Source organism: Rhinolophus hipposideros (genome assembly GCF_964194185.1).
Source record: "Rhinolophus hipposideros genome assembly, chromosome: 4".
Lineage (NCBI taxonomy): Eukaryota > Metazoa > Chordata > Mammalia > Chiroptera > Rhinolophidae > Rhinolophus > Rhinolophus hipposideros.
The window spans coordinates 2,355,716-2,380,643 of record NC_138050.1 but is presented as its reverse complement, the minus strand read 5'-3'; the positions used below and the strand labels follow the sequence as shown (position 1 = coordinate 2,380,643).

Genomic DNA, 24,928 nt, shown 5'->3' with positions numbered 1-24,928 from the left:
CAAAGTTAAGACAACCTTTTTTGTCAATTTTACGGAAATGAAGAATAACACAGTAAAATAAAGTTTAAACAAGAGAAAGTGACTGGTTCCAGCAAAATGATTTAGAATTTAAAAAATGGACTTGGGCTCTGTGAATGTACTCGTGTATGATCTTTTTTCACAGAGTATGCAGAGCTGACTGGATGCTGGTACCAGTGGCTGGCCCTACTGGGAGGAGGGTGGGCTCCCAACCCCAGGTTTTGTGGCCCTCATCCTGAATTCAGAGGCGTCTGGACTAACAGGGTTTGGTATGCCCTTTTTAAGCTTCTTCCAGCCGAGGTGGTAGAGCTCCAGCACATTGAGAAGGAGAGACAGGCCGGCCACTGCCAGCATGAAGATGATGAAGATGGTCTTCTCCGTGGGCCTGGAGATGAAGCAGTCCACGGTGTTGGGGCAGGGCGACCGGTCACATCGGTAGAGTGGCTTCAGATAAAAGCCATACAGGTAGTACTGACCAATGATAAAGCCCACCTCAAACAGTGTTTTAAAGATGATGCTGGAGATGTAGGTCCCGAGTAAGGCCCCGGAAATGCGGACCTTGCCCCGGTCATCTCGTACTGGGGGCCTGTCCTGGCCATGGTCACTGTCTCCCTTCAGCTGCTCTTCCCTCTCTTTCTTCTTCTGTTCCCTGCGCACGATATGCAGCACGTGCCCCAGGTAGATGAGGGTGGGCGTGGACACGAAGATTATCTGGAGCACCCAGAAGCGGGTGTGGGAGATGGGGAAGGCCTTGTCGTAGCAGACGTTCTCGCAGCCTGGCTGCTGCGTGTTGCAGGTGAAGTCTGACTGCTCATCTCCCCACACCTCCTCCACACCAGCCCCCAGCAACAGGATTCTGAAGATGAACAGGACTGTCAGCCAGACCTTGCCAATGACCGTGGAGTGCTCCTGTGCGGCATCTAATAGTCTCCCCAGAAGGCTCCAGTCTCCCATTGCTCAGACTGCCAGCCTGTAAGAGGACACGCTTGTTAATACACAGGTGGGACAGGTGAGCTGTAGTGAAAGCACCCAGAGGGGCAGGTGTCCTCTTGTATTGGCATTGGAAGAGTGTCATTGGGTGGTTGTACTCCATCTTCCCACGTGGGCTGTGTTGCCGAATTCTCCGTGGGCATGTGTGTACATGTGTGTACATGTGTGCATGCATGCATTTACAGGTGTGTCCTTGAAAATGTATGTTGTGCATATGTGTGCATATATGAGTTTGTCAGTGCGTACATGTGTGTATTGTGTACTTGTGCCTGGAAACATGTACAGACATGTGTATATATACACACACATGTCTGTACATGTATGCCCATGTATTTGGACATGTGTGTGCATGTCATATCTGTGTGTACAATTGTGCATGTGTGTGCGGTTGCCTGGACGTGTATGTCTCTCCATGTACATATTATGTGTGTATATGTGTGAGCCTATGTGTGTGGTTGTACCCGAGTCCATGGATGTGTGTCATGTACTTACATTCCAGGTAAATATGTATGCACGTGCATTCATCATGCACTTGCACACATGCCTGTATGGGTTTCCATGCATGTGTACCTATGTGTACATCTGTATGATGTGTGTGGGCACGTATAAGTGTGTACATGTGCACGTGTATAAGTGAGTGATGTGTACCTGTATATACCTGTACATGTGTGTGTGTGCATGTGTGTCCATTGTGCGTATCTATCTGTGTGTGCCTATACGAGTGTGCCACTACCATCCCACACAGGGTCAACCGAGGTCTACGCATGACTATGGTAGTCAGGTATGTTACCCTATACAAGTTGGACTGAAATGAGAGCAGCACAGGTCACTTAATTAACTTCAAAGGAGAAGAAACGAGACCAAAGAAGAGACGTGACCCGCCTAAGGGACACGAACCTCTCCCCGCCTCCAAAGGCCGCCCTGCTCTCTTGCAGGCACGGTCTCCCCAGGAGATCTGGGGCTGTGTGTGCAGTGGGCCAGTCCCCATTCTCACCCTTCCTGTTCATGTGAGGTTAGAGCAGCTTTCTCCCCAGTTGCCGCCATGCCCATGCCACCGTCACACCTCTGCCATTTTAACCTGTTACCTCCTCCATCACTGACTTTCTCTTTCACTTGACACATGTTACATAAATGCTTCACTCTCCACACATCCCCCGGTAGGTGCCCGAGTCTCCACCTGTAAGGTGGGGACCATGGTCATCCTCAGTGGACTGCCTCTCAGGTGGAGGGAGGTAAAACCCGTGGGCCCTCTTTGTGAGGTGACAGTGCTCCTGCGACACAGAGGACCAAGACCACAAGGTGTTGTCCATGTCACCTCTTACCAAACGGGCCATATGCTCTAAACAGGACCTAAAGACAGAGCGCCGTGCTCAGGGCCAGTCTGTGCAGTAAGGAGTGTGGGCTGAGCTGTGTGTATACAGACAATCCTCCAGGGGAAGTAAAGAAACTCATCGTGTTAAATCGTAAAAGGCTTAAGGTACTAACTGTTATGAATCAGTGTGGAGGCAAATAGACCAAACCAAACTGACTCCCTGTGATCTACAAATAGGCCAACGTTAACCCTCTTTTACAATAAACTTCTAACTCTGTTTGGGCACCTGAGACCTGTAGACAAACCTGAGCCTTCACGTGTGCCACCAGCCTCTGTGCCCCACACTGTGAGTGGCATTTGCTCTACTTTGCATGTCTTTAAAGGTAACACGTTTTCATTTAGAAACTTAACAACAGGTCATGAAACAACCCACCCTCCCGTGAAGGACATCGGATGTCCGGGCACCATTCTGGTCACAACCCTCTTCTCCTCCAAGCTATCCATTCTGACTCTTACCAGACCCACAGCCCTCCCGCTGGGCTCAGAGGGACTCCCATCAGCCCCAGACTGTCATGAGGCCCCTGAGTCTGCTGGAGGTCAGCGTCTGGGACACAGGACAAAAGCCATGCCCGGTGTGCACCTCCCATCAGGACCTGGTCCAGCAGGCTGGGCGGACCACGCCTCCTGTCATCCCTGAAACTCGGCCCTTAGGCCTTTGCACGTGCTGTATCCTCCCCTTAGTTATGGTCTCTGTCTTGAGATCACTTGTGCAGGTGGGAAAATGCATAAGGATGGGGAGCTATGTGAGGGCACAGGGACTTCAGAGAAGAAGGGTATTAACATTAAAGGGTGTAGCAAGGGAGGAGTGGCATTTGAGCTGGGCTCAGGAGATGTGGCTTTGGGGAGATGGGAGGGAGAAAGGAGAGCATTTTAAGAACAGAACAGCGTTTCCACGGGCGTGGGAATACAACTGACCTGGAGACTGAAAGCTGGAGGTGGGTTAGAAAGCAGTGAATTTCATGGCTGCTCGGGCCCATGGAGCTGGGCTGTGGCCATGTGTGCACACAGTAGGCATTCGGCCCGCACTGGTGGTGCACGTGAGTGAAAGTACTAGAGAGCCTCTGACCCCCTTAGAGAGGGAGACATGCTCACAGTGTTGTTCAAGAAGGAAGGGGCCCGTCTACACAGGTGGGGACTCAGGAAGGGTGGGGTGACCTGGGGCTGAGTGTTGAAGGCCTGGCTGGATTAAGGGCAGGGGGCGACGGAAAAGAGGAGGGACAGACAGGAGACACATTCTCATGACAAAAATAAAGCAGCGTGTAGTTGTGACCAGAGCCAGAGATGGGAGGGGGGAGGGAAGGAGGAGAAAGGGAGAGAGAGACAGAGACAGAGAAACAGAGAGACACTCACAACGAGAGACAGAGAGAAGAATAAAAGAGGAGTGTTCTGTAGCTGAGCCTGGTGAGTAGGAAATTTACGGGGTGGTGTAAAGAGAAGGACATTGGGGGAGGGGTGCTACTTTGAGACTGGACAAGAAGATGAAGACTTCGCTTTTGTGACTTTGTGGGTCCAAAGTAAAGGAGGGAGATTGGTGTCCCTCAGAAAGCGGCTAGGAGGAGGGTCTCCAGGGGGAGGACCACAGTGCACAGGAGAAGTTCATAGACAGACGTCATGGAAAGTGTAGCACAAGAGTTGAGAGGGTTCGGGCCGAGTCATTGCCCCTGGTGGTGGAAAGGTAGCTGATGAGACTGCACTGAGATCATCTAAGTGCCGGGGAGAAGGGAAAGGGGGCGAAGACCAGCCCTGGGGTATCCCTGCGACTGGAGGCTGAGTCAGAAGGAGGGACATGCCAAGAGGTGCTGGTTAGGAAACGCCAGTTTTAGTGGAGAGTGGAATGGAATAGGAACAAAGGTGTGATTCCTACTCTAGTGGATTCCCTTTGTAGCAATATGTTGAACTGAAAACATTGTTACTTGGGTTTAATCTTTTAATGTCTGTCTTGCAGAACTTCTTAGCCCACAGATCATCTGCCAGTGAAGTGTCCCACAGATCATAAGTCACCACAAATTTGATTTCTTGGGTCACGGAGATCAACACCTCATTCACATCTGGGATGTTTGTATATAACCATTTTAAATGGCATATTTTGGCAATATCTTGATTAAAAAAAAGACAACTAAGGAATTCCACTCTTCTCTAAAGCCTGGGTTACAAATATTCATGACCCAGAGCTGTGCATGCTGGGACCAGTTCTGTCCACTAGAGTGCAGACAGCAAAGCAGATAGGTACACGCCTGCCACCTACTGTCAGGACAGCCTCTAAAAGACTGGATCACTAGAGTAAGAGAAGTGCTTTCCTCTCTTGCACTTGAACGCACCGCACCGTAACTAGCATGTGGGTCAAGAGTCAGGTCCTGGCATTCACTGCTACAGGGCTTCTTAAAAAAACATGTTTCTTAACGGGATGTAGGGAGGTGACATCGTTTCTAACATCACCAAGTATGTGAACAGAGAACCTGACCCTGCTGGACTGGTGGGGGTTCCTCTGTTCCTTCCTGCTCTGCTGTTGTGTGACCACTGAGCACTCCAGAGTCTACATAGTCCCGAGACCCCTCAGAGCTGAAGTTCTGGAGCAAGTGCTGCACCCCTACCCGAGGGGAGACACCCCCAGGAGAGCATTCCTTCCACCACAACCACCTCCCGCCGCCCCCCAGGAACGCCTTTACTCAGCTGAGAACCCTGCTCTGCAGGAACCTCCAGCCTCCCAGGGACCTCAGTTACCCGGAAGGGACCTCAGAAGGTCCCCAAACGGCTGTCCAGCCTGCTGCGCCCATAGCTCCCGAAGGTTCCCAGCAGAATTTCCCGGGACCCGTTTCCAGTGGTCTGGGTCCCGGGTCCCGCCAGCCCCCGCGCTTGCGCGCTTACCGTAGCTCCGCTTGTTATCTCTGTTCTGAGTAGGGCTCCGTCTCCGGACTTAGACTTTCTCCACCTGTACCCACGCGGGGCGGGGCCAGGTCACTGCAGACCACACCGCCGGCCACACCTCAGCCCATCCTGCCCCACCTTCCCTGTCCTCACATTCGCATCCCCACCCCCCCCCTGCACCTGCCTCATACCCATGCCAGCCCAGGCAGCCACTCCATAGACCCTTTATCCGACATGGGCGCCGGACCACGTGGCAGGGCACAGGACCATGGTGGCTACCGTCTCCTGACAGCCTAGGGACAGGCTCTGGAGAATCTGGCCCCGGAGGCACCTGTCTTCTGACTCTGAGAGGAGGCACAGGCACGTGGCTCCGGTGACTGCTGTCCCCTGAAAGCGGAGGGGTGATCTGGGGACGAACAGCCAGGCCCACATGATGCCTGTCCTTGTGGTCAGGGTTCTCTGGAGCTCCCGACTGGGAGGAGGGTTGCAGTCAGCCAGCAGAGTGGCCCCCTTACCCTGCCAAACCCGGTGGCAAGAACCCCCAGGCAAAGCAGGTGAGGTGGCCACAATCGCAGGGCACTCTCCTTTCAGCCCCAGGGACTATAAGTAGCACGGACAGCCTGGCTCCCATCAAAGACACTAGTGGGCCACAGTCAGAGGGCATCCGGGTTTTTAACAACTTCTTCACATTGTGCTTGAGATTTGCACCACCACAAGCAAGGAGACTGGAGGGTCCCCCGGGGTCCCTATTCCCACTGGTCCCGGAGAACTTGCAGGACCTCAGCCTAACCTGCCGGCCTCTGCGTGGGGATTTAAGGTCTGTCTTCTTTCCTCCTCAGGGCTGACATCACCCCATTCACAAAAAAACTGGGACACAGGGCACCAGCAAGAAAGGACCCGTCTCGCCTGTGACTGTCCGACTCCCCTAGAGCCCTCTGCATTGTGGTAGCTCCCCAGGGTCCAGCCAGCCTGGACCCACCCAGGGACTTTCAGAGATACCAAGGGATTGAACTCCGCTGGCCCCTCTAACATCTGGAACTCCCTTTGCGACGGCGAATTTACTGCAGGAACGGGGCAGAACCAGAGTCTCTGGTCTTTTCAAATCCCCAGGACGCATCTTCCAGTGGGCTGCCTGCCCTGGGGCTGCGAGCTGTTCTGATTAGCAGTCCCCCTGCCCTGGAGAGCTTACCTGTTCAGGTGTGCCAAGGAGAAGAACACAGTGTCCACAGGTAATCTGAGACCTCTTCCCCTTGGAACTCGAGGTGTATGTGTATAGTAGGTGGTAGTTTTGTAGACTCCATGTCCTTAAGTTGAAAAATATATTCTAGAAGGTCTTCAGATACTCTTTCCTCTCTGGGAAGTATGACACCAGTTTATTTGTTTTTTCTTGGTCTCAAAAGAACTAAAAGTTCATAATACTTGTGGTCTCCTCACAGGTATTATTAGGATTCCAGAGGGGAATATAGAAATATAGTATCGCAATTATTTTAAACTTTTCATTAAAGTATGGAGTTAAAATGGTCTGTGTTGAAAAGAAAATGCAGTGGCAACCAGATGGCTCAGGTGGTTAGAGTATGAGGTCTGAACAGCAGGGTTGCCGGTTTGATTCCCATGTGGTCCAGTGAGCTGCGCCCTCCACAACTAGAATGAAGAAACAAACTACCAATGAGCTTATGGAGGGGCGGCCGGATGGCTCAGTTGCTTAGAGCACAAACTCTCAACAACAAGGTTGTCGGTTCAATTCCCGCATGGGATAGTGGGTTGCCACTCCTGCAACTAAAGATTAAAAACAGAAGACTGGACTTGGAGCTGGGCTGTGCCCTCCACAACTAGACTGAGGAAAAACCACTTGGAGGTGATGGGCCCTGGAGAAACACACCATTCCCCAATATTCCCCATAAATTTTTTTTTTAAAGGAAATGCAGACATGGAGAGTCAGATGAGGAAGCCCCATTTGTCAGCCCTGCCCAGAAGTCTCAGTATGAGCACCTGGTGTGTACCCTCCAGGGGTACATTCATACATAGTTCTCTGCCATGGAAAGAGTGTTTCCTGGGGTCTTCAGGAGCAAAAGCGAAGTCATGGAAATGGCAGGGTTTTGCCAGGAAAAGGCCACAGACTAGTGGTTAGATTGGCCTCTTCCGTTTCTTTGAGAAGCTGAATAACCCATCAAGGACTGTTTCTGCCACTTGGTAATATGACTGGGTGACAGGTTTCTCAGAGTCCAGGGTGCAGACTAGCACCTACAGTGACAGGGAAGCTGCTCGCTGCTGCCACCTGCTGTCAGCAGATGTCACTGTAGGGCGCTGCCTCCTTCCAGTCCCCTGGGCCCACTCAGCCATGGGGGCCCAGCCAGCACCAGCCCCCTGTTGACAGTCCTGCCACTGCACGGGCACATCCACCCTTCATAAAGCCTGACTGCTCCCGTGGCTCTGCAGTTTGTACTTCCAGTTTGTGGGTATCTAGCCATTGTTGCCTTTTTGGGTAACCGGAAAAGAAATGAAAAACAAAACACACATATACGACTTCCTCTCGCAGTGGTACAATGAGCAATATGAGCAAACACCCATAATCTCTGGTTACCGTCAGTGAATTGGCTCAAGGTTCTTATGTAGGTTTTCCCCCGGGTTTCTGTCACTTGGATTTTGGAATCTCACCACCTAGGACTGTAAATGCCACAGTCACATGACTTCTTACTCATCACTCAGCTGTGGGGGGGTCACTGATTTTAAAAAGCATGTGAAGTCATCATCTAATGTGAACACAGCAATTCTTTAAACTTGCAGTGTCTTTTGCTTTAATTCCCTTAAAATGTTGGGGAAAAATTCCACTCCCATTTTTCAGGCCCCTTATCAATTGTGAAATCTACATTTCCAAACTGAAAATGTAGGTTTAGGGCACTTTTGAATCACAATAACCCAAGAAAGCAGGAATTTTCCCATTTGCCTGGTGTTTGCAAAATAGAGACATGTCACTTTGAACAGGTTGGCACAGCCACACTCGCAGCGCCACTGTTCACAGTGGCTGACGGTGGAAGCGACCCCAGTGTCCAAGCACAGATGCTGGGGAAACAGTGTGGTCTATACGTACCATGGATGCTATTCAGCCCTAAACAGGCAGGAAATCCTGTCACCTGCTACGTCATGTGTGAACCCGGGGGACATTATGCTCAGTGCAATGAGCCAGTCACAGGACAAGCACTGTGTGATCCCATCCCACTTCCATGAGGCCCCAGAGCAGTCAGTTCATAGGGACACAGAGTGGATTGGTGGGTGCCGGGGCTTGAGGGAGGGATAAGAAGAGATTTTTTTGTTTTGTTTTATTTCTGGGGATAGCTATTCAGTTTGGGTCAATGGAAAATTCTGGAGACAGATGGTGGCCATGGTTGCTGAACAATATGAATGTACTTAATGCCCCAGAAATGTACAACTGAAAATGGTTAATTCGGTAAATTTTATGTCGTGTGTGTTTTACTACAATAGAAGTTTGAAAATGATACTGCGTGGTAGTAAGAAAATTAAGAAACAATTCTTTTACATCTGTCATGTATATTTGCTAGGTAGACAACTAATATTTTAATCATGTGTTTTAATTTTTAGTGGTCAAGATTGTATGCTTCTCTTTTGGCTTCAAGAAAGATTGTGTTTAGGATAATTTCAGGGGGAAACACGTGTATGTACATACACACATATGCCAATTGTAGGTCCCATTTCCACATTGTAGGAAGCGCTCTAGAAAAAAGGGCACACAGTAAAGACGGATGGGCTGCACTGCTGCTGTGTGAGGCAGGAACCTCACACATGGCGCTGAGGTTTCAACCTGTCTGTCCTCCTCCTGCCCGGACTCCCTGCCACCTACATGTGCTTGCCGAGCGCGCCCTCCGGTGGTGGTGTGCGGAACTGCCTCTCAGGGCCATACTGAACCAGACCGTCGCTGTGCTTCGTAAACATAATGCAAGTTCCAGAATTTTTGAACTTGCATTATTTGTTGAATACCTATGTCCTTCCTCAGTGTGGCAGCCCAGAGTAAATACGGTCATCTTCTCTGCGATCATGTGAGAGCAGAACTTAATGGTGCTTTTCTTTAAGCACCCAAGTCAAGACACATAAAAAACGTACTTGAGTTTTTCCTTTCAGCTTAAAATTACTAGAATAGGCCGTTGTGTTCCTTGCCTACTTGCTATACTAACCGGCAACGTATAATATTGTGAGCTGTAAGTGTCACTTATAGTACTTTTGTATATTAATACAGACCGTTTACTGAACTGCTGCCCACACACCCATGGAGTTGGGAGAAGAGAAAGTCCCCCTTTCGCCCCTCAGAGAACTCACTGTGCTGAAGCCAGTGCCGAGCTCTGTCCACCGGAGGAATTTACAATCCGTTTGTTCTGATTATAGTATATGTACTGCCGAAGCGAGCACTGTTTGCTCTGATTATAACGTATTTAACACAGACACGCAAGTGAAACACGATCCACGCGTAAGACAACGGTAGTAACTAAACGGCGTAGTAATTCACTAGCTTCGGACACGGTTGTAAACGTCCTGTACCCATTTCTTACAGGGTGTGATCAGGCGCACAGTGGAGGCGAGGAAAGTGTCCTTTGAGAAATCAGGAGCAGGACTCTGTTTCGTTGTGAGAGCCTCCATCTGCGTGAATCTCTGCTGCATTCATAAAACACAGTTTAATTTCTTAATTCTAGGGCAGTTGTGCCTTAAGAAACTGGTCTGCCTCGATGAAGTCCCAAGTTTACAGCCAGTGTCACATGTTACGTTTACAGCCCCAGACCAGCACTTTCCCAAGGGCGTGAGGAGCCCTGACATCAGGCTGCGAGCCTCCCAACATCTCCAATGTCTGTGTTTACTGTGTAGCTTTACTGTTAGGACTTGAATACAGCCAGTGAGGCCTTCTTGGGACAGAGCCCACCCCTCAGCAAGCCACCACACATGGACGAGTGTCCTGAACAAAGTGTCATCTGAAGGTCTTGAAACAGTGTGCAGTTGTAGTGCTGACCTTCGGTGCCTTTGCCCGCGTCCCCCTCCCTGCTCTGCAGAACCAGCGCGGCTGGCCTGACTCGCCATCTCCTCCCTGCCAGACTGAAGTCCAAGGTGGGAGGGTGAGACACTCAAACTCATTTTCCTCATGCGAATAATGGCTTGGTAACGTGCAGGTCCAGTTTCCAGAAGGTATTCACACCAGACGTTACATCCAAAACAGGAGGGACGAGGAGGGGGTTGTGGCTTCTGAAGTCACACCTCCTCAGGCGGTGTAGGTCTCCTTGCTCCCAGCCAACCAGACAGGCCCAATTTCATGATGCAATAACCTCCCATTCGGTTCACTCGAAGTTAGTTCTTCAGGTTCTGGAGCGTCTGGTTTGTTTTGGTTTTACGACTCTTGCAAGATTATGGGAATCCATGAGATAATTTCTATAAAGTAACTGGTATTGGGAGAAAAGTATAAACATGTAGTGCTCAGTGTCTCAGTTTGCACGTGAAAAACTGAGATCTGTTGGTCTCACGTGGCCTGGGCAGGCCGTGGGAATGTGCGCTGTGGAAATTCTCTGGGGTATGCAATCATATGACTTATTTCCTAATACTTGTTAGGGAATTTACGTCATTCTCAGAAAACCTGGTGGGCAGAAAGGAGAGTGGCCGAGAAACGGGTGCCAGTAGCGTCAGTAGGAGTGAGCTCTCTAGAACTATTGGACTATATATTCTGCTCAGATATAATTTTGCCAAACTTGAACGTAGCAAAACATTTAAAGCAGAACACAAGGATACTAACATTTATTTATCAACATGACATGCATTATAAAGAATCTATTTTCTTTCTTGTAGAGATTCCACCTCCAGTGGGAGTTTGCTTTGTTACTGGAACGATGGCAAAGAAACCAGACTTGACTCCCAATCTTGGTAGTGCAGCATACAGTCCTATGAATTCTTTAAGAATTCAACTACTCTTACTCAAATGATTATGTCAACTAATAGAAGCATTTAGACTGTGTTACCTGCATCCTCTTTGGTGAAAGCTGTGTGTTGTATGCAGAAATTTTACATTAATCTGCTGGAAAGTTCCTTTGCAGCTGTCCTTTCTTTTATTTTCATGTACATTTTCTAAGTATCTGTAATCCCAAGCTTGGCTCTTCAGGATGAAGTAGAGAGAGACAAACCATGCTGGAAAAATGCCTAGAGACCGCAGAACAAGGAGGAACAGGCTATGGAGGAAAGGTAGGCCTTGTGGGAGCCGGGCACAATTGTGAATGGAGGACGGACTAGAAAAAGCAGAATGAACTCCTAGCAGTAGGAAGGAAATAACTAAGATTAGAGGAGCATTAGATGAAATAGAAAATAGAAAAACAATAGAGAAAATCAGCGAGGCCAAAAGTTGGTTGTAAAGATCAACAAAATGGACAAACCTTAACTACCTTGAGTACAACAAAAAGAGAGAAGACTTAAATTACTAAAATCAGAAGTGAAAGTGGACATCAAATCTAGAGAAATAAAAGGATTTTTTAAAGGTGCACCTTGGACAATTGTATGCCACTCAATTGGATAGCCTCCAAGAAATGCACAAATTCCTAGAAATACAAACCTACCAAGATTACTCACGAAGAAATAGAAAATTGAAGACTTATAACTATAAGACCTGAATCAGTAATCAAAAACCTCTCAACAAGGAGAGATTCACCTGACAGTCTCACTGGTGAATTCTACACAAATTTTTTTTGTTTGTGTGTTTGATTTATTTTTTAATTACAGTTGATATACAATAGTATATTAGTTTCAGGTGTATGACAGTGATTAGACATTTGTATAACTTACAAAGTGATCACCCCAATAAATCTAGTACCCATCTGATACCATATTTAGTTATTACAATATTACTGACTATATTCCTTATGCTATACCCTTCATGCCCACGACTATTTTGTAATTACCAATTCGTACTTCTTAATCCCTTCACCTTTTTCACTCTGCCTCTAGACCCTCTCCCATCTTTTACCCCAACAAATCTAGTGTCCTTCTGACACCATACATATTTATTACAATATTATTGATTATATTCTTTATGCTATACCAAAATTCCCCATAACTACTTTACATATATATATAAAATTACAGTTGGAAACCCCGTGGCCATCGTGTGGTTACAGACTGTTTTCTAATTCCCTCACCTTCCCCCTTATCCACAACCCCCCGCCCATCTAACAACCCTCAGTTTTTCCTCTTTGTCTCCAAAACTGTTTCTGATTAGTTCATTCACTTATTCTCTTCTTTAGATTCCGCATATAAGTGAGATCATATGGTACTTGTCTTTCTCTGTCTGACTTATTTCACTTAACATAATGTTCTCTAGGTCCATCCATGTTGTTGCAAATGGTAAGATTTCTTTCTTCTTTATGGCTGCGCAATACTCCATTGTGTAAATGTACCACAGTTTCTTAATCCAGTCGTCTACCGATGGGCATTTCAGTTGTTTCCATATCTTGGCTATTGTGTATAGTGCTGCAATAAACATAGGAGTGCATAAAGATTTTTGAATCGGAGTTTTGGATTTCTCCGGATAGATACCTAGGAGTGGAATTACTGGATCATAGGGTAGTTCCATTTCCAGATTTTTGAGATAACTCCATACTAGGCTGCACCAATCTGCAATCCCACCAACATTGCACAAGCATTCCCTTTTCTCCACATCCGCGCCAGCACTTGTTATTTGTTGATTTATTGATGATAACCATTTTGACTGGGGTGAGGTGGTATCTCATTGTGGTTTTTATTTGCATTTCTCTGATGGTTGGTGAAGTTGAGCATTTCTTCATATGTCTGTTTGCCATCTGTATGTCCTTTTTAGAAAAATGTCTCTTCATGTCCTCTCCCCATTTTTTAATTGGGTTGTTTGTTTTTTTGGAGTTGAGTTGAGTGAATTTTTTATAGATTTGTGATATTAACCCCTTATCAGATATATCATTGGCAAATACCTTTTCTCAATAAGTAGGATCCCTTTTTGTTTTATTGATGGTTTCCTTTGCTGTGAAAAAACTTTTTAGTTTGATGTAATCCCACGTGTTTATATTTTCTCTTACTTCCCAAGCTCGAGGGGATATATCAGTAAAACTCCTACTCCGGGTAATGTCTGTGAAGTTTCTTCCTATATTTTCTTCTAGGTATTTTATGGTTTCAGATCTTACATTTAATTCTTTAAGCCATTTTGAAATCATTGTTATATATGGTGTAAGGAGGTGGTCCAGCTTCATTTTTTTGCATGTGTCTGTCCAGGTTGCCCAGCACCATTTATTGAATAGACTGTCTTTACCCCATCGTACATTCTTACTTCCATTGTCATAGATTAAATGGCCATATAGGCATGGATTTATTTCTGGACTCTCTATTCTGTTCCATTGATCTATCTGTGTTTTTATGCCAGTACCATGCTGTTTTGATTACTGTAGTCTTGTAGTATAATTTGAAGTCAGGTATTGTTATACTTCCGACTTTGTTCTCATTTCTCAAGATTGCTGAGGCTATCCGGGGTCTTTTATGATCCCATATAAATTTTAGGACTATATGTTCTATTTCTGTGAAAAACATCATTGGTAGTTTGATAGGAATTGCTTTGAATATGTATATTGCCTTAGGCAGTATGGACATTTTAACTATATTAATTCTTCCTATCCATGAACATGATATGTGTTTCCATCTATTTATATGTTCTTTCATTTTTTTCTTCAGTGTCTTATAATTTTCTGAGTACAGATCTTTTACTTTTTTGGTTAAATTTATTCCCAGGTATTTTATAGTTTTTAGAGCAATTGTAAATGGGATTGTTTTTTCTTTAATTTCTCCTTCTGATGTTTTATTATTGGTATATACAAATGCAACTGATTTCTGAATATTAATTTTGTGTCCTGCTACTTTACTAAATTCATCTATCAGTTCTAATAGTTTCTTGGTGGAGTCTTTAGAGTTCTCTCTATATAGTAGCATATCATCTGCATATAATGATAATTTTACTTCCTCCTTACCAATCTGGATGCCTTTTATTTCTTTTTCTGTCTGATTGCTGTGGCTAGAACTTCCAGCATTACGTTGAATAGAAGTGGAGATAGTGGGTAACCTTGCCTTGTTCCTGATCTTAGGTGGAATGGTTTTAGCTTTTCCCCATTGAGTATGATGTTAGCTGTGGGTTTATCATATATGGCCTTTATTATGTTAAGTTATGATCCCTCTATTCCCACTTTCTTAAGGGTTTTTATCATAAATGGCTGCTGGATTTTATCAAATGCTTTTTCTGCATCTATTGATATGATCATGTGATTTTTATTTTTCATTTTGTTAATGGTGGTGTATCACATTAATTGATTTGCGGATGTTGAGCCACCCTTGCATACCAGGGATGAATCCCACTTGATCATGGTGTATGATCTTTTTAATGTATTGCTGAATTCTGTTCACTAATATTTTTTTTGAGGATTTTTGCATCTATGTTCATTAGAGATATCGGCCTGTAGTTTTCTTTTTTTGTGGTGTCTTTGTCTGATTTTGGGATCAGGGTGATAGTGGCCTCATAAAAAGTGTTTGGGAGCCTTCTCTCCTTCTGGATTTTTTGGAACTGTTTGGGAAGAATAGGTGATAATTCTTTTTTGAATGTTTTGTAAAATTCACCTGTAAAGCCATCTGGTCCAGTGCTTTTGTTTGTTGGGAGATTGATGATTACTGATTCAATTTCCCTGATGGTAATCAGTCTATTCAGGTTCTCTGTTTCTTCTTGAGTTAGCCTTGGAATGTTGTGCGCCTCTAGAAAATTGTCCATTTCTTCCAGATTGTCAAATTTGTTGGCATATAGTTGCTCATAGGAATTTTTAATTTTTTTGTATTTCTGCGGTATCTGTTGTCACTTCTCCTCTTTCATTTCTGATTTTATTAATTTGGGTCCTCTCTCTCTCTCTCTCTTAATGAGTCTGGCTAAAGGTTTGTCAATTTTGTTTATCTTCTCTAAGAATCATCTTTTGGACTCATTGATCTTTTGTATTGTTTTTCTGGTTTCTATTTCATTTATTTCTGCTGTGATCTTTATTATCTCCTTCCTTGTCCTCCCTTTGGGCTTATTTTGCTGTTCTTTTTCCAGATCCCTTAAGTGTGAAGATAAACTGTTGATTAGTGATGTTTCTTGTTTCTTTAGGTAGGCCTGCAATGCTATGAATTTCCCTCTTAGGACTGCTTTCGTGGCATCCCATAGATTTTGGGTCGTTTTGCTTTCATTTTTGTTTGTCTCGAGATATCTTTTGATTTCTTCCTTGATCTCCTGCTTGACCCATTCATTATTTAGTAATAAGTTATTCAGCCTCCATGAATTGGTGTGTCTTCCAGTTTTTTTCCTGTAGTTCATCTCTAATTTCATAGCACTGTGATCAGAGAAGACAGTTGGTATGATTTCAGTTTTCCTAAATTTATCAAGACTTGTTTTGTGGCCTAACATATGGTCTATCTTGGAAAATGTTCCATGTGCGCTTGAGAAAAACGTGTATTTTGCAGCATTGGGATGAAATGCTCTGAAAATATCGATTAAATCCAAGTGGTCCAATGTATCATTTAAGGCTGTTGTTTCCATATTGATTTTCTGTCTGGAAGACCTGTCCCTTGTTGTCAGAGGTGTGTTGAAGTCCCCTACTATGATAGTGTTGCTGTTGATCTCTGTCTTTATGTCAGTCAGTACGTGTTTTATATATTTAGGTGCTCCTATGTTGGGTGCATAGATGTTTACTACGGTTATGTCCTCTTGTTGGATCGATCCCTTTATTATTATATAATGCTCATCTTTATCTTTTAATATGTTCTTTATTTTAAAGTCTATTTTGTCAGATATAAGTATTGCAACTCCAGGTTTTTTCTCGCTTCCATTTGCATGAAATATCTTACTCCAACCCTTCACTTTCAGCCTGTGTGTGAGTCCCTGATCTGAGGTGAGTCTCTTGTATACAGCATATATAGGAATCTTGCTTTCTTATCCACTCAGCCACCCTATGTCTCTTGATTGGAGCATTTAATCCGTTTACATTTAAAGTGATTATTGATAGGTACATAGTTATTGTCATTTTTAAATTTGTAGTTAGATTGTTTTCATCTTTCTTCTATTTACAGAAGTCCTTTTAGTATTTCTTGCAATGCTGGCTTGGTGGTAATAAATTCCTTTAGCTTATTCTTTTCTGGGAAGCTCTTTATCTCTCCATCAACTGTAAATGATAGCCTTGCTGGATAAAGCAATCTAGGTTGTAGGCCTTTGTTTTCCATCACTTTGAGTATCTCCTGCCACTCCCTCCTGGCCTTCAATGTTTCTGTAGAAAAGTCATTTGATAATCTTATGGGAGTTCCCTTGTATGTAACCCTCTGTCTTTCTCTTGCTGCTTTTAGGATTCTCTCTTTGTCTTTAAGCTTTGCCATTTTAACTATAATGTGTCTTGGTGTGGACCTGTTTGTGTTTATCCTGGTTGGAACTCTCTGCACTTCCTGGGCTTGTATGTTGGTTTCCTTCATCAGGTTAGGGAAGTTTTCGAACATTATTACTTCAAATATGTTCTCGATCCCTTGCTTCCTCTCTTCACCTTCTGGTATTCCTATGATGCGCATGTTGTTGCGCTTGATGTCATCCCAGAGGTCTCTTAAACCATCTTCATTGTTTTTTATTCTTTTTCCTTTCTGTTGTTCTGTTTGGGTGAACTCTGCTAACTTGTCTTCTAAGTCGCTGATTCGATCCTCTGCTTCATCTAACCTGCTCGTAATTCCTTTAAGTGAGTTCTTAATTTCGGTAATGGTGTTCTTTAGTTCTAACTGGTTGTTTGTTATGATTTGTACGGCCTTCTTTATGTCTTGTCTAAGCTCCTTAAGCATTCTTATCACCAGTGTTCTGAACTCTGTCTCTGATAGGCTGGTTACCTCTGCTTCATTTGGTTCCAGTTTTGGAGGCTTCTTCTTTTCTTTTATTTGGGACATGTTTCTTTGTTTCACCATTCTGGCTGACTCTCTGTGTTTGCTTTGATGTATTAGGTAGATCCCCTAGAGTCTTAGTTCTTGCTGGGTTATCATATGTAGTATGTGTCCTTTATATTTGACTTGCACTACTTCGTTCTTCTCCTCTGCGTGTGCTCCAAGGGTGACTCTTGTGTTGTGTATATTGTCCTGTTAAAGAAGATCTTTACTTGCTTTTTGCTTGTGAGTAGGTGGGGTTAACTCCCAGGCGGACTAGTTGTGAGACTTGGCTCTGCCCACCGCTGGTTGTTCTGCTGTGTGAGGATTGACCACTTAAATGTGGTTTGGCCTCTATGGGCTCTTGTGCCTGCAGAGAATTCCCTCTGGGTGTGTGACTTGTAGGTCAAACACGTAGAACTCTGGTTTGGTCTGGAGTTGGCCTCTGGATATGTTGAATCTTGTGCCTCTTAAGCTGGGCCCTGGTGTAAGGCAATTTTAGAACAAAGCAAATCACCAAGCACAACAAGAACAACAACAAAGAAAAAAATCCAATACATTCACATGTAAAAACACCTGATAACACCCCACTCAACACAGGCAAAGATATCAAAGATATAACGACAAAACAAAACAAAGGAAAGCAAAACAAAAAGCAGCGCCAGTCTTGCCTTAAGCCCACCAAGTAATCTCCAGTTGTTCCTCTATGTACCAAAGAGTCCCCTGCCTCTTACGCAGGCAGAATCAGTCACCTGGTGCCCAGAGTGACTTTGGGACTGTAGATTTAAATGCATGGGCAGGGAGGTCTGGATGATAGTTTTTACAAAGTCAGTGCAGTTTCTGCCCTTGCCTGCACATATACACACTGAGAATAGCAACACCAGCCCTGTGTCCAGTTCTCCTGAGTCTTAGGGCCCTTCTTGTGTGTGTGTGTGTGTGGCGGGCGGGAGATTTCTGAGCTGCTGAAAGCCGGGAGCTGCATCTGCAGCTTACTGCTGATCCCTGGGAGTGCCTCCGCAGTTGCACTTGCCCTGCCCTAGGCAGGCCAGAAAGGGAGGGGGCTGGGGATGGAGGGGTCTTTTCTCTCCCAGCCCAGCCGCATCACACTCTTCCCACAGGCCAGAAAGGGAGGGGGCTGGGGGTGGAGGAGTCTCTTCTCTCCTAGTCCAGCAAAAATCACATTTTTGCCAGCCTTTTCCCTGGGTCAGAGCTGCCTGTCAGTCGTCCCAGGGTGTGAGCACTACGGCCCCTCAGTAATCTGACACTACTCCTCAGTTCAGGGGCCAGTTTAAGTCTCTGGAAGGGTGGGGGTAGGATTGGAAGGGGGGGGGAAGGGCCCAGGTATGGAGTCTGTGTTCTTTGTCCGCCCTAGGGCCCACCAAGCTGCCCCCCCCATCCCGTGGGCGATCAGCTATGGGACGCAGGGAAAGAGCCCACCTCCTGGCTTTTGTGTTCTCTGTTCCACCTTGGGGTCCTGTGCTTCTTGCCTGGTGTCTTACCGCCGCTGCCAGCACCAGCCATGACTCCACCGCGGGACCGCGCATTTCCACTCCACTCCCTTCCTTCTTCCCCTGATCCTCCAATTTACGCACCTTCAAGTAATCCTTCCATGAATCTCTTAGCTGTTCTGCGTGATGAGCAAAGAGTTCTTTTATGGGTTATATGTCCCGTTTGTAATAAGATCCGGAGGAGAACTCAGACAGTGCGTCCCGCTGCCGCCATTCCTATGAAGTCACTTCTACACTAATTTTAAAGAAGAAACAATGTCAATCTTTCTCAAACTTTTCAAAAAAATTGAAAACTCTACAAGGACAGCATTACTCTGACACAAAAGCCACATGAACACAATACCTGAAAGGAAAACTACAGACCAGTATCCCTGATGGACAGTGATACAAAAGTCCGTCACAGCGTACTAGCCAACACAATTCGGCAGCATGTTAAAGGATTTACACACATGGCCAAGTGGGATTAATTCCTGGAATGCAAGGATGGCTCAACATAGGCAAGTCAATCAAAGTAATCTGCCACATCAACAGAATGAAGGGAAAACCACATGATCATCTCAACTGATGCAGAAAAAGCATTTGACAAAAGTCAACAGCGTTTCATGATTAAAACACTCAACAAACTAGGAATAGAATGAAACTACCTCAACACAATAAAAGCCACATGTGAAAAACCTACAGCAAACATACTCAATGTTGGTAGACTGAAAGCTTTCCCCTTAAGATCAGTTTTATTTAAAATAGCACTGTAAGTTCTAGCCAGAGCAAAGAGGCAAGAAAAAGAAATAAAAGTTATCCAAATTGGAAAGGAAGAAGTAAGATTACCTCTGTTTGCAGATGATATTATCTCACAAGTATAAAAAACTAAGGACACACACGCACATGCACACACTCACAAACCCTATTAGAATCAATAAATGAACTGGGCAAAGTAGCAGGATACAAAGCCAGCACACAAAAATTGTTGCATTTCTATACACAACAATGAACAATCTGAAAAGGAAATTTGAAAAACAATTCCTTTACAATAGCATCAAAAAGAGTAAAATAACTTAACCAAGGACGTGAAAGATTTCTGCAATGAACACTACAAAAAGTGCCTTTTCAGCACTTCCGAATAGTAACCTTGGTTAACTTTGGTCCAAATTCATAATGAACAATCCCTCTGATATCAAAAATGTCACCAACATCGTTGCAACAAGTTCGCAAACTTAAATTGTCTGACCTCGTACAATGTCCAGTAGGCCCACGAACAAATGCTAGCATCACTGATTGTTAGGGAAATGCAAATCAGAACTCCGCTGACAGACCGCCTCAGGCCCATTAGGACGGCCACTATCAAAAAACAGAGAACAACAAGTATTGCCGAGGACATGGAGAAATCGGAGCCCTTGTGCTCTGCTGGTGGGAATGCAAACTGGTACAGCCCTGTGCAGAACGGTATGGCCGTTGTTGAAAACTTACACATAGAATGACCATAAGATCCAGAAATTCCACTTCTGGGCACATGCCCAAAAAGATTGAAAACAGTCTCAAAGAGATTTCTGTATACCCGGGTTCAGAACAGCATTACTCCCAGTAGCTAAAATGTGGAAGCAACCCAAATGTCCACGGACAGGTGAACGGAAAGCAAAATGTGGTGTATACACGATGGAGTAGTATTCAGCCTTAAAAGGAAGGAATCCTGTCACCTGCTACATCACGGGTGAACCTGGAGGACATCATGCTCAGTGAAATAAGCCAGTCACAGGAGGACAAACACTGTGTGATCCCACTTATGAGGCGCCTAGAATACTCAGATCAGAGGGACCTGTCTGTATAAGGTACGATGGTGGGAGCCGGGCACAGGGAGGCGGGGAGGGGATAGGGAGTTAGTGTTTAATGGGGACAGAGCTTCAAGAGGAAAGGGCTCTGGAGAGAGATGCTGGTGACAGTACCGCAGCAATGTGAGTGTGCTTGATGCCACTGAACTGTTTATTAAAAATGGTGAGTTTTGTTATGTGCATTTTACCACAATGAAGAAAGATAACGGGATGTGTGCACAGGTCCAGGAAGGGCATGTGGGTGAAGCGAAGGACTTGCCTAGAAGCCATCAAGATGCGTTGGGCAGCGTGGTGTGGGCCCAGGTGCGCAAGGCCTCGGATGACAAAGCAGAGACGGGGGTTCCAGGTTGGACTGCAGGTGACAGGCGGTTATACGGTTTCCCTGCAGAAGCAGCTGCAGAGAACGCAGGGTGAGGCAGCTGAGGTCCAGGTCCTGTGGTCTGGGCGGGGAGGGGGAGGCTGGGGACAGGCAGGGAGTGCGGGAGGCTCCCAGGGGTGGAGCGGATCTCCGCGAATGGCAACCTGGAAGTGCAGTGGACAGAGAGCCCCTGGCCTTCCGGGGGCATTGGCCTTGTGACTGACGCTGGTGACCCGGGTGCGGCACGCTAGCAGAAGCTGACGGGGGCTCCCTGGAAGTTACCACAGGGATGGAGCAGGCCCCGTGCTTCCCTCAGGCGCTGGCAGGTCCTGCAGACCTCACACTGGAATGTGTCGTCTCCCAACACCAGGGACCTGGGGAGAGTGACCCAGTGTCAGTACAGTCAGGGAGGAGCTAGAGAAGGGACACACCACTGACGGCACTGTGTCCCCAGCACTAGGCAGGCCAGCCCTCACTGTCCAGCCTCCTGCATGGGTGTGCAGATGGCTGCGGGGCCTCTGAGTGGTTGACTGTTAGAGGGCTGAGAAAGCAGGACGATCACCTCCCCACCCCTCTCCTCAGTCCGCCACTGTGACCCCTCCTGTCTCTGAACTTGACTATTCCAGGAGCCGCATGTCTGAGTCAGGGGATAATGGTGGCCCCTGAAAAGCTCACACAGCTCACTTGTCCCAGTGACACAAAGCTGACCAGGAGATGAAGAAAGCAGCATGTGACCCCGCGTCTCTTTGGCAGGAACCCCGCTGAGCAGAGCAGGTTCTGAGCAGAGAGGAGCCTCTGGGCATTGGAGGAGGAAGTGCTGTGCTGTGACATCCTGTGACAGTGGCCTGTGACATCAGGGAAGCCACCCGACTGCAGTGGGCACTCTTGAGGTGATGGTGGGGTCAGATGAACAGGAAGCCTCTGAGTCTCCCAGAAGTGATGGGACGTGCAGTTGGGTGAATAAAGGTGAAGAGGAAAGCTGAGGGAGGGTCTGTCCTGGCCGACGGGGGTGACAGGGTATGGCGGCTGTGGACTGGCCCTGGTCCTGGGCAAGGGCTCGGGGAACTAAGCGGGTCTTTGGGTCTGGACCCCGGGTATCGGAGGGACCGGGAGGAAGGCCCGCTGGCCTCGAGTTCCGGAAGGCAGTCACAGGGCACACAGAAGGGTCTCTCCGGGCTCACACTGTCGCCCTGCACACCCCCTCTCTGTCCCCCCTCTGCTTACTGAGCTTCTGCTCTTCCTCAGCCAGCACCTTCCGGTTTCCTGGACTGTCCTCACCCCAGCTCCAAGCAGGGCGTCCGCAGCCCCCTTTGTTCTGTACGTACAGACCCAACAGGCACCTGGCACTGTGTGGAAGGGGTCAGGCTCTGTGCTCTCACCACGCTCCACTCACCCTAGTTCTGCCTTAGGGTTCGGTGGGGGCACCCCACGAGCTCCCTCCTAAGTTCAGATGCAGTGAGAAATAAGTCACAGGGCAGGCAGATGGAGATCAAATGTCAGCTTCATAAAGGCGCCTCTTTCTGAAACGGATGGATTAGCTACCTGCTCCTTGACGGCTGGTCTCTTCTGCAGGGGCAGAGCAAGCCCAGTCAGGGGTCCCCATGGCACAGAGCAGGCCAGAGCAACACCGCAGGGGAGGGTCCAGAGGGCATGAGCCTCAGGGGCCAATTCCTTCTGCCAAGTCACCCATGGGTGAGGCTGTCCTTTCCTGAGAAGGGGGAGAAGGGGGGAGGGGAAGAGCCTGGGGACACGTGGAGGTGCTGGGTCAGCAGCATCCTGGTGGGAAGTGAGTGCTGGCCTGAGCCCCATGGAGTGTCTCCCTCTGCAGGAGGCTGCTGTCTGCCTTCTCATCTGAGTGGGAGCTTGTCCCAGCACCTGGCTGTCTTCCTTACCTGTGTCTGGGGCACTTAGGACAGTTGGTACCTGTTCCCGCTTAGCTGGGCAAGAGGAATGGTGGGGCAGCAACATTTCTTTCCAGAATTTATGGCTGCAGGCCCTGGATCTCACATTCTCCTCCTGCTGGGGCGGAGCCCGGGGGCCAGCTGCCTCCTGAGGGCACCCCACAGCATGGCTGACAAGAGTGTCTGGCTCCTCATGGCCTCTGGCCAGGCCTGTTTCTGACCGAGCCCCACAAGGCCTGCCCCCTGCTTGTCTTGTGCAGCCTGCGGGCTCGGGCCTATGGCTGGTCTGTGTCGGCAGGCGCTGGGCACGACAACCTCACTCCCCATCCACTCCTACATGTCACTCCTCACCGAGGACTCCAGGGCTTCTTCATTGGTGGCTGAAGACAAGGCCGTTACACCCTCTTACAAGCCTGTCCTCACTGGGACTGACTGACAGTGAAGGAAAATCACTTGCCGACTCAGCAAAACTTCCTGCAACACCCCAGCATGTCCATTAATTAAAGCCTTCCATCCACATGGTGAATAGATCAGCCTGAGGTGCAAAATGAGGTTGTGGCCAGGTGCTGGGGGATTTCAGGAGCATAGTTCAGACCCCTTCTCAGAAAGCAGAGCTCAGTCCCCTTTGCACAGAGCAGGGCACAGTCTCCTTTACAGAGGGAATGGCTCAGTCCTTTCTATTCGTCCTGGCATTAGTATTTGAGTTCAAACACACATATTCCTGACCCTGCAATGGGGAGGTTTCTGGAAAATACTTCCATCTCAAATGAGCTTTTGTTAAAGTCAATGGTGCTACAGCATTTTAAGAGCAGAGGGTGTACTTCCAACGAGTGCCCATTGTTCAAATTCTAGGGAAGTTTGAACCATTGACTATTACACCAAAGCTTTCTCGGGCATATGTTGAAATCAAATTATGCATGTCAAGGTCGCAAAAGCGCAAGGCTTTTCAAATCCTGATGTGGCCACTAGACAGCTGTGTGACTGGGAGAAGCCCTGTGGGTCTATGAAGCCTGGTTTGCTCATGTGTAACATGGGGAAGACCACTCCTGTTTTATTCGCCTTGTAGAGATGACAGACCGTGCCAGGAGAGGGGACAACAGAAGCTGCTCTGCCAAGTGCTGTCTCATACTGGTTTCTTTTTAAATTAATCTGAATACTTAGAGGGTTGTGCAAACCTTGGTTCTTGTTTAAGTTGCATGACCCTGGGGGAAGGCTGTCCATGGCTCTGAATCTCTCTTTTTTTTTCCTCCCCTTCTTCTGCCCGCCCTGCCCCCTCTCTGATTAAAGCTGTTGTTTCTCAGTCTGGTTGTGTAGGACCCAGCTCCCTGGCCCATGCTGGTATTATGAGCTTTGCGCTCTTCCCTGCTGAGGCAACCGGTTGCCAGTTGTCAGTCGGCCTCTCACAGCAGCTCTTGCTGGCTGCTGGCTACTGACGATGGCTGCTGGCCACTCATGGTGGCACATGGCAGCCCACGGAGCACACGGTAGCCCCCCGCAGGTACACAGCAGCGCTCTGCAGCTCACGCCAACCTCCGGCTGCTCACCGCAGCCCAGCTCCAGGCAGAGTTGTTGTTCACAATCTTAGCTGTAGAGGGCACAGCTCACCGGCCCGTGTGGGAATCCAACCGGCGACCTCGGGGTTAGGAGCCCCGCATTCCAACCACCTGAGCCACCGGCCGGGCCCCCTCGGAATTTCTTTACCTGTGAACCTGGCGTCGGTCCAGCAAATTCAGAGGCTTGTGTGAGACGCACATGAATTCTCAGAGGTGAGGAAGTTCTAAGGCAGCTTACATAGGCTAGAAGTTGCTGTTGACGTTGACCATATACCTTTAAATTGCTGCCTGAGAATGGGCCCTGCAGTCTTCCCAAAGGCCTCTGTGGTTCCAGTCCGGGCAGGGCATGGTTAACAACATAGGTGATGACAGAAGACCTGTGCATGCTTTTATCCAACCCAGACTGCACGTGCAGCCTCTGCTCAGGCCGCACCATCCATTTCCAAAGGGCTTGGAGCCAGACCCCACCCGCCTGCCTGCCCTGAGACCCCGCTGCCTCCCATACTTCTAGAGCGGGGGCTCCTTCCATGAAGATAGGCCTGTGCGAGTTTTCATGGTGTCTGCTTTTGTTTTGAAGACAAG

The 24,928-nt window shown here is 47.3% G+C and overlaps 1 protein-coding gene across 1 annotated transcript; it reads right to left on the bottom strand.

Annotated features, from left to right (window-relative positions):
- Positions 1-204: 204 nt before the first annotated feature.
- On the bottom strand, positions 205-972 carry LOC308496602 (gap junction alpha-3 protein-like; the record flags this gene model as incomplete). The annotated part of the gene is made up of 1 exon (XM_081046127.1): positions 205-972. The coding sequence occupies one exon, from the start codon at positions 970-972 to the stop codon at positions 205-207; it is 768 nt and encodes a 255-aa protein (XP_080902253.1).
- Positions 973-24,928: the final 23,956 nt, after the last annotated feature.